We start from the raw sequence: 10,840 nt of genomic DNA, 5'->3' as shown, positions 1-10,840 counted from the left end.
ACCGTACATAAAGGTCTACAGGTAAGGGGACTAGTGTTACAGGTGACCAATTAGTGACTGACTGACTGACTGTATATTGCATGGCTTCAGCAAATCGGATCTAGAGTATATGACGCAAAATGAGCAACAATGACACTTAGAAAAAGGGCAGTACTACAGGAAAAGGGGCGGGGCGCATTTCTAACTTTGAATTAGGGGCAGGGCGCAACGCCCTGCTAACCCGACCTAGCTGGGACACTGTTATAATAATAATAAGTAATAAAGTGTCATTTCTTGTATTAACTTCGAGTTACATGTGTTTCACATATGGCGGCGACATCCGGGTTTTTAAGGGGAATACTAATATCCGGATATAATGACGGATAAGGATCCGGATCATGTAATGGAAACATAACTCTTATCGTAACTTCTTAATTACTCGGAATACCGATATAATTACACAGTTTCAATTAATCGATCAGGTCTTTTCACAACTCTTCCAGAACTGGTTCTGAAGCACAATCCAGCAGGTTCCTGGACACTAGATGAGGTTTTGGGTTCAATTCTAGTGTTTGATGTTGATTCATATTTCTTAATTAGCTCAGAATCATCAGAATTTTTACCATTTCCATCAAATTCAGCATATACATCTGAAGACGGTGTTTCCTTCTGGAACGACACTTTTTTCAGGTGACGTCTGTTCCTTCTGTAACGAACTCTTTGGTTCCCTTGGACAATATATGACTTAGGATTCACTTTTCCACAACTATAGCATGGTCTTTCTAATAACCATTTGAATCTTGAATGAGTACCTGGTTCCCGCGATCCAATGTGGTCAATGCTTTAACATGGTTACGGTTGTCATAGAAATGCTTTTGTTTCATTTTCTGTTGATTTCTCCAGAGTTTAACATCAGGGTGTTTAGCTTTATCCCTGAGTTCACTCGAAGGTAAGTTTGACACAAGTTCTCTTCCCATCAACATTTCAGCAGGGGATTTTCCATTATCCATAGGTGTACTTCTGTAGACTAACAATGCCATGTTGACGTCTTCTCCACTTTCCTTGCATTTTTTGAACATATTTTTGACGGTTTGAACGGTTCTTTCAGAGAGTCCGTTTGACTGTGGATAGCGTGGACTGATGGTCACATGTTGAAAATTCCACTCAAACGCAAAATCTTTGAATTCTCTGCTGCTATAACATGGACCATTATCACTGACAACTACTTTTGGGACGCCATGTCTCGCGAAAACACTTTTGAGTGCTTGAACAACAGAATGTGTATTCTGACTTGACAATGTTAGGACCTCTGGGTAATTTGAGCATCACACATCACGATGTAGTTTTTTCCAGCAAACGAGAACAAATCTGTTGATATTTTTTCCCATGGAGAATCTGCTATCGCATGAGGTATCAACGGTTCAGACGGTTGGGTTGGGTTGTATTTTCTGCAAACCTCACAATTATCCACAATATGATCTATGTCAAAGTTCATATTTGGCCAATAAACAACTTGCCTGGCGCGGTTTTTACACTTCTCGCGACCCAAGTGACCATGATGAATCTTCTTAAGCATAGCAGTACGCATGTTATTAGGTACAACAATGCGTGTTCCTTTCAAGATCAAGCCATTAATGACCGATAGTTCCTCACGAAATGTCCAATACGGTTTCAGTTCAGACGGACATTCATGTTGTGTTTCTGGCCAACCAGCAGTGATAACTTCAGAAAATTTCCTTAAGGTTTCATCTGACTGAGTAGATTCTACGAGTTCCTCTCGTCTAACTCCTGACACTGGCAAGGACTCGTACACTGCATTCACAAATATCTCAACTTCATCATTAAGCGAGTTAGAGTTATCTCCCTTCACAGGTGCTCTGGATAATGTATCTGCCATGCACATTAGTTTTCCTGGCGTGTGAAATAATGTGAAGTCATACTTCTGTAATCTAAGCTTCAGTCTCTGTATCCTGGGGGGACAATCATTCTACGATTTACTAAAGATAGCGACCAATGGCCTGTGATCTGTCTCTACTTCAAAGGATCTGCCATAGATATATTGGTGAAAGCGCTCACATGCAAAAGTCAATCCGAGTGTTTCTCGCTCAATGTTGGCATATCTGCTTTCAAAATCAGTAACTGACCTGGATGCGTAGGCTACTGGACACCAGTCATTGCCATGTTTTTGTAGGAGTACGGCTCCTAATCCCAGCTGTGATGCGTCACATGATATCCTGATTTCACGATCTGGATCATAGAATTTTAGGATTGGTTCTTGCGAGATTAGATCTTTGAGTTTATTGAAAGCTGTCTCCTGTTCAGGATTCCATTGCCATACATTCTTTTCCAACAGAAGTTTTCGAAGTGGTTCTGTTCTCCTCGACAAGTCTTTGATGAATCTTGCGAGATAATTCACCATGCCAAGAAATCTTTGTAGCTCTTTCCTGTTTGTAGGTCTCTCCATGTCAACAATTGCTTCAACTTTACGCGGATCTGGCTTAACCCCTTCTGAGGTGATTGTGTCTCCAAGGAATGTTAAGCTGTTGACGCCTATTTCACATTTCTCCTTGTTCAACTTTAGATTTGAGTTTCTAGCTTTTTGAAGCACAGCCCGAACACGTTCATCATGTTCCTGTCTGTTCTTTCCCCATATGATGATGTCATCCATGGTCCTTTTTTTTTGGAAGTGTCAACTCCTGGTATATCCTCAAATAGGTTGTGTATAATCCGATGGTATATCTCGGGCGCGCTGCTGATTCCAAAGGGAAGCCTATTGAACCGATACCTTCCGAATGGGGTGATAAATGTACATAAATCTGCACTTTCATCCTCCAACTGGATTTGCCAAAATCCACTTGCAGCATCAAGTTTTGAGAAAATGGTTGCTCCTTCAAATCTGGACATAATCTCTTCTCTAGTTGGGAGTTTATAGTGTTCACGTTTGATAAACTTATTTAAATTCCTGGGATCTAAACAGACACGCAATTTCCCATTGGGTTTGTGTACGACTACTAGAGAGTTGACCCACTCAACTGGTTTCTCTATTTTCTGAATCACATTCATTTTCTCCATATAATCCAGCTCCACCTTCAACTGGTCGTGTAACGCGAACGGTATTTTCCTACACGCCTCTACCACAGGTTCCGCATCAGACTTTAGTTCTATTTTCACTTTGTCCGGTAAACAGCCTAAGCCAGTAAACAGATCTGAGTACTCTGTTTCAACTGTTGATTTGTCAAGTGGTTCTATGTTTTTGTGTTCCTGTTCTACAGCCAAGACCAGTTTAATAAGTCCTAAGGTTTTACAACTTTTTCTGCCAAGAATTGGTTTCACATTTTCTGGGCTTACTATGAACATAGTTTTGTAGTCATGTCCCTTGTGTGATATAGAAAGAATAACCTGACCAGATACTGGAATAGCTCCTGCGTTGTACGCCTTTAAACTTACATCAGACTTGTATAATCTTGGTCTACAAGGTAGCTTCTCAAACTCGGTCATAGGTAAAACATTTACATCAGCACCGGTATCTAGCTTTAATGGTATGCTGTTACCGTTGACCTGTGATAGTGCCATCCACGACTCTTGGGTATGTTTAGAATCTACAGAGTCAATAAACAGTTCATGTTCCTCGACACTCATTACCTTTTTGTTTCTCGAGCTCGGTTTAGGAGTTTTCGTAGAAAAACAAGCTTTCGCGAAATGATTTAGCTTACCGCATGCGCGACATGTCCTTCCCTTTACAGGACAAGCTCCTCTTGGTTGTGTTGTAGCACAATACGAACAAGTAGACTGAGTAGCAGGTTGGGATTTCTCTCTGTGTGATGACAATCCACGTCCTCGGCCTCCTGTGTTCCTGTATTTACTCCTACCCCTGTTTGAAGCATATTTTCGGCCCACTGTATCTACATGTTCTGGATTTTCTGATAACGACAAGGTTTTCATGTGTTTCTCTGTCGATTCGGCTGCTTTACACATATCAATACACTTCTGTAGATCAAGGTTACGTTCTCTCAGTAATCTAGCCCTCAGTGTATCATTCTTTATTCCTTCTACAATCTTATCTTTCAAGATACCCTCTTTCAGATTTCCGTATTCACAGTCTTTACACAAAATTCTGAGATAAGTTAGGTATTGATCAAATGTTTCATCTGGTTTTTGGTTTTTCTTGTGAAACACGTGTCTTTCATAAGTTACGTTTTTCTTCGGTGTGCAATAGTCTCTAAATTTTTCTATCAACGGATCAATCTTATCATTTTCTTCTGCAACGAAGGTAAATGTGTTATATATTTCAATTGCCGACTCACCCGCTAATGTCAGAAATGTAGCACATTGTTTTGGCTCCGCAAGTTCATCTCCCGCCGTTGCACTCATGCATAGCCTGTATTGTTGGCCTATAATACAACACATTGTTTGTCATTATTGCTTTTTTTTCATTGCAGACGGCGACAAGTCTCTTATCATTAAGACACCATGCTTGTGTTAGACAAAAGCAGTTTGCCGGAGACAGAGAGACATCTGTTAGAGAAGAAAAAAATACTGGTTCTTGGTGAAGAACAGATCGACAGAAAATGGATTCGATCTACCATTACGAACTATGGAGTCAAAGTAATTTTATTTGATAAAACTAATAAAAAATATGTATGTATTTAACAATTATCTTAATGATACAAAAATATGCATTTATTATTGCAGAATTTATAGCCATATGTTAAACGGAAAACTAATGATAACTATATACAAATTATGTGTTTCTAAGATCCCTTCCATTGCATACTGTATGACATGTGTGTGACGTATCTATGACCTATATGTGACGTATGTATGACGTATATGTTACGTACGTGAAGTCTCATACAACGGACTATTTGCCGCTTTCCGTCTCGGAAACTTCCGAAATAAAAATGTGAAGTTACGATAGTCGGAATGACACAATAGTCGGAATGACACAATAGTCAGTCTCCAAGTGGGCAGAGTTTTTAATCCCTTTTTGTTTGTCCATGATTATATGTATATGGTTAATTTACATAAAGCGACAATGCGGGAAAGCAAAAAAAAAGTGGCTTTTCTTTGTCATTTGTGCCAAAAAATATCATTTTTGAAATGGTTTGGAAATGTTTCTTGTGATCAATATATCTTCCGGTCATCGTTTCCAAGGATGTGGCAGACATTTTAGTTGAAGACTGCTTTCAAATGTGGCTTTAAAAGCACGCATGTACGTGAGACGGCTTTCATTATATCAATGTCAGGGCAACACGACACATCGCTATACTATAAACATGTAACGAAACCCACGATTTCACGTTTTGTTTTCTTCTGAATAGCAGAGACATTGGACACAGACTTGGAAGGGTAAATATGATGAATGGGTAAAAATATTTTTAAGAGATAATTAACAAATCATTTACACTTTATATATACATGTACGTTCTCTATGAATAGTGTAACCAAGTGCACATAGACAAAAAGGCCGTGTCAACACATTTAAAAGAATGCAAACCTTACCTTGGTTTATACAGGGATGGAATACCTGATGAGCTATTACATTTCCGGTCAATTCCAGTTGTACATTATCCCTACACCCATAGTATCATACATATATCTAGCATGTGCAGATCTTACATGTAATATTACATGCCAGTATATGACATTCCGAATATAAATCACTATGTCCACGTTAAATGTAGAGGAAATAAAGGTGTGTAATGCAAACTACTATATTTTAGTTGTTTTGCCTTTTGTTTTATTTTGCACATTATTTTGGATGTTGGGTGATAAGTAATGACCATCTTCACACCACTGTCACGTTCTAAGATGAGTGCATTCTTTATTTTCAGAAGAGGATCGTCGGGTCACGTGTGTTAACGATACTCAGTGCATGTAGCAGCCCGTCAAACACTCAATGCTAGAGTTACAACCGGTTTGACGGGTATCGTGCTTTTATATGCACTGGTCCTCAGTCTAGTATCCAAGCAGACTTCAACAAAAATGTCTGCCACTTCCTTGAAAACGGTGACCGGACAATATCTATTTATCACAGGGAACATCTCCAAACCATTTCAAAAATGATATATATGTTTTTTATTCAGGTATTGCGTTGTCAGCTTTAAGGAATAATTCTTGATTTGTTTAACGTTTAACGGTGTTTTAACTGCAACATGTGTTTTTAATTTAATGTAATTGGAACGACATTATTTTTTCGCCGTTAGACAAATAGATTTACCAGCCAGACAAATAATGGAATTGCTTAACAGCTGATTCCAATTTTGAGTGACAGGATGTCAGCTACAGGAATAAAACATATAGTTCCGCAGTAACATCGTTTTATTTCATTCCTGTAAGATATATCAAACATTTTATTTTTTCATCGTTATAATTTAGTTTCTTCTACTTTATTCCATTTATATTTTATTGGGGAAAAGTCAAAACAGAAACGAAAATAGTCATTGCGAATTCACAGTAATTATGCATGTTGGCAGCAGTCCGACTATGAACAATGTATTCCTACTCGTTAAATTTGATGTTAAGACACTTGTAAACGATGTTTTCGTTGGTATGGTTATATAACACACACACACACACACACACACGCGCACACACGCACACACACACACACCCACACACACACACACACCGGAAATGTAGATATTTCGTTGTAAACCTAGCTATCAACACAATATATAACATTCACTGTGTGTTTTTGCTAATGACTTATAGCATCGCAATAGAAATGACAACATAACCAATGACATTACATTACACTATACATTTAAAAAAGAAAGTCTTTATGAATTCTGGCTGATATTATGCTACATGCTATGGCCGATGCTATATATGCCATTTTAATGTTTTCAGCTGATTCTGGTTGAAACCAAGCCCGAGGTCATTCCTTCTGAAGATGTATACAAATACATACAGTACGATTTTACTGACCATGCACAAGACGAAACACATGCTGCGGGAATATGTAAGATATTGACAGCTCTTAAAGTCTCCATCGATGGATGCTGTACGTTCACAGATGAATGCGGACCACTAGCTGCTTATGTATGTGAGAAGTTGGAACTGACTGGAGGTGCAGGCGTATTGGGGGCAATGAATGCTAAGTACAAAAGTTCAACACACACTTACCTTCAGAAACAAATCAACGGTGTTCGCCAGTTCCCGCGAACGTACGAATACACCGGAAGGTCCGTTAAGATCACTTGTGAGGAATCACTGAGATCTGCCGCAGAAAAAGTTGGATTCCCCGCGGTCTGTAAACCGGATAGCGGAGCGCATGGGGATGGAGTGCAGCTGATTCAGAGCAACGAGGAATATGAACGTGTCGGCAAGACATTCTTAGAAGGGGAATCAATGATGATCATGGAATATTTTGATGGCACTGAACACGACATCGAGGTGATCATATGTCGAGGCGAGGTCCTTTCCGCCATTGTTTCAGACAATGGTCCTACAAGAAAGGGATCCTTCGTGGAAACGTCTATGTCAATGCCAACGTGTCTACCTCCATCCAAGGCCGCGCAACTCAGGACAGCAGCATCACACTGTTGTATTGATATCGGCCTCCGTAACGGCGTTTTTAATGTAGAGATGAAGTTTACGTCCACAGGTCCGAAGCTGCTGGAGATCAATGGGCGGATGGGCGGAAACTATGTACGAAATTGGATGTACACTTGCTACGGGTTTGATCTACTTTGGTATACGTCGGTAATTGCAGCAGGAATTCGGCCTCCTGTTCCGACAGAACAAACAAACGTCCACATAATGGGTATCACCTGTGCTTGGCCTGACCATGAACATATTCTATGCAAAAAGGAATTCGGGGAAAAAATTGATGAACTGATCAAGACTGATGAAATCAATTTCTTCGGCAGGAATTTTTTTGATCCTAAAGAAAATGTCCACCATGGCACCATACCCGTTTGTAGCGTCGCAGTTGTCGGGCATGACTTACAACACGCGAAATCAACACTCTTGAAAATATGTAAGGACCTTGGAATTCAAACTTTACGTTTTGATGTGCCGACATATCTATCAGATTTTGTGTAGATATCAGAGGAGTAAGATACAATTATAAAATTTGTATATCCATTTTAAACTGAAAGGACAAACAAAGAAAAGAAGAATCAATGGTATTAAAACGAAATAATGGTGTAATTAAAAGGAAGGGATATATTCTGTCGTTTTGAAAATTCAATCTATTTATGTGGGGGAAACAGGACACTAGCCTGACTGTAGTTATAGAGTTTATCAGTACCAGTAGTTGTACAGTTGATCAGTATCAGTGGTCATCTATTTTATCAGTACCAGTAGTTATACAGTTTATCACTATCAGTGGTTATGTATTTTATCAGCACCAATAGTTAAACAGTTTATCAGTATCATTAGTTATACAGTTTATCAGTACCAGTAGTTAAACAGTTTATCAGTATCATTAGTTATACAGTTTATCAGTACCAGTTGTTATATAGTTTATCAGTACTAGTTGTTATACAGTTTATCAGTACCAGTGGTTATACAGTTTATCAGTACCAGTAGTTAAACAGTTTATCAGTATCAGTGGTTATACAGTTTATCAGTACCAGTAGTTATACAGTTTATCACTATCAGTGGTTATAGAGTTTATCAGTACCAGTAGTTATACAGTTTATCAGTACAAATGGTTATACAGTTTATCAGTGCCAGTGGTTATACAGTTTATCAGTATCAGTAGTTATACAGTTTATCAGTATCAGTAGTTATACAGTTTATCAGTACCAGTATCTATACAGTTTATCAGTACCAGTAGTTATACAGTTTATCAGTGCCAGTGGTTATACAGTTTATCAGTACCAGTAGTTATACAGTTTATCAGTACCAGTAGTTATACAGTTTATCAGTACCAGTAGTTATACAGTTTATCAGTACCAGTAGTTATACAGTTTATCGGTACCAGTAATGGCGCTTATAGTAATTGTGTGTTGACTACATGTTTTTTAATATAAAAACTTGCTCTCATTACTTGAGAATTCGCTTTTATTTTTGTGGTTGTTTGTGTAAATATTTGCAAACATTCAAAAGCTGTCTAAGCCGAAAGTAACTGACAGCCATTATTTTAACTTACCTGGTACAGTATTCCTACACTGACCGAATCACTGTAAATTGTAGTATAGTCTCAAAAACGACATACGGGCACATGATATAATTATTCCAGTGCACGACGATGTGAACTCCAGCGCACTTCAGTGACAACCAGAATTAGTTTCTATGGAATGAATTAGCATGGTAATCATACATGTATACACAAACGGTTGCAGCATTTAGTATATTTTCCATGGAATCAATTAACATCAGACATACTTTCCATGGTTGTTGAAGGCAGTCTAAATATTGTTAATCTGATCATTTTCGCTGTCAAGTTTATTTTAATAAACAACCAAATCACCATAATAGCCAAGGAAACAGAACTATATTCTCTCGTGGAAAAATTAATGTGAACATTGTCCGACCAAGGCTTAGCCGGAAGGTTAGCACTGTTAAGCAGGTATTATATGGTGACATGTTATTTCCAATGTGGTCTTGTATCTTTGAAATAAATACTAAGATGAGCAACAAAAATAATTTTGTGTAAAAGTTTGTGTCCTAATACTTGGAAATGGTAAGAAAAATATCTGCATTCATAACTTCACCATGCAGTAAATTATCGAACACATTTACTAAGGGAGATAACTCTTACCAGACTAAGGTCCAGAGAGCTGGTCGTAAATATAGAGTTAGGATTTCTCATTTAACACATCATGATTTCTGTAAAATGAAATTGGCATATATTATAAAGGTACTCGTGTGTTTATCTTACATCAAGTTTGACCAATTTATTTAATACACTCAACATCTACATAGCTTAATCGTTCGGTGTCTGTCCTTACGTCTGATACCCAGGCGGTATAAAGTAAATACCTACCTCACTATACCGTTCGGTGTCTGTCCTTACGTCTGATACACAGACGGTATTCAGTCAATACCTACCTCACTATACCGTCCGGTGTCTGTCCTTACGTCTGATACACAGACGGTATTCAGTCAATACCTACCTATATATACAGTCCGGTGACTGTCCTAACGTTTGATACACAGACGGTATTTAGTCAATACCTACCTCACTATACCGTCCGCTGTCTGTCCTAACGTCTGATACACAGACGGTATTCAGTCAATACCTACCTATATATACAGTCCGGTGACTGTCCTAACGTTTGATACACAGACGGTATTCAGTCAATACCTACCTCTCTATACCGTCCGCTGTCTGTCCTGACGTCTGATACACAGACGGTATTCAGTCAATAATACCTCTCTATACCGTCCGGTGTCTGTCCTAACGCCTGAACACAGACGGTATTCAGTCAATACCAACCTCTCTATACCGTCCGCTGTCTGTCCTGACGTCTGATACACAGACGGACCGGCGACATCAGCCATATCCAATTAGTGATATTCAGATCTGTTAAAATGTATATATATATATTCAGTAAATCATGTGTACCCTTTTCCTCTATGATACAGTTGTATGGAATGGCACTAAAATTTAGCTAGTCTGGAAAAAACGCATATTACCAACCACTTAGAGGAAAAATGAATAGTATACAATATTAAATCATTTTACCTTTCGTCCTCTATTTCGCCCGTATGTGCTGCGAAGCAATAGAAATTCTTAACATTTGCTGCAAAAGCAATATAGATTCTATGATAAAAGTTCTGGCTTATCGAGGGCGTGAATAAATTATCTGTCATAGGTTACGTACTATAAATACTCATTAAAAATTGTTTTCAAAATCACGACTTACGTCACCACTAGATATCACAGGTAATACAGACAGAACCA

General features: G+C 38.5%; 1 protein-coding gene across 1 annotated transcript; it reads left to right on the top strand.

Moving 5' to 3' along the window:
- Window positions 1-4,449: 4,449 nt before the first annotated feature.
- On the top strand, window positions 4,450-8,028 carry LOC117340665 (carnosine synthase 1-like). Its single transcript, XM_033902430.1, has 2 exons — window positions 4,450-4,584; window positions 6,832-8,028. The coding sequence occupies exons 1-2, from the start codon at window positions 4,450-4,452 to the stop codon at window positions 8,026-8,028; spliced, it is 1,332 nt and encodes a 443-aa protein (XP_033758321.1).
- Window positions 8,029-10,840: the final 2,812 nt, after the last annotated feature.

This window comes from Pecten maximus, chromosome 13, assembly GCF_902652985.1.
Source record: "Pecten maximus chromosome 13, xPecMax1.1, whole genome shotgun sequence".
NCBI classification, from domain to species: domain Eukaryota; kingdom Metazoa; phylum Mollusca; class Bivalvia; order Pectinida; family Pectinidae; genus Pecten; species Pecten maximus.
Note: the sequence above shows the minus strand (reverse complement) of the source record. Positions and strands in the feature narration are given on the sequence as shown.

What these genes read in the sequence shown, in the direction of transcription:
- LOC117340665 (XM_033902430.1), top strand. Translation starts at nt 4,450, where the DNA reads ATGCTTGTGTTAGACAAAAGCAGTTTGCCGGAGACAGAGAGACATCTG. An exon ending in TTACGAACTATGGAGTCAAA is followed by an intron (nt 4,585 to 6,831) that starts GTAATTTTATTT and finishes TAATGTTTTCAG; the next exon opens with CTGATTCTGGTTGAAACCAA.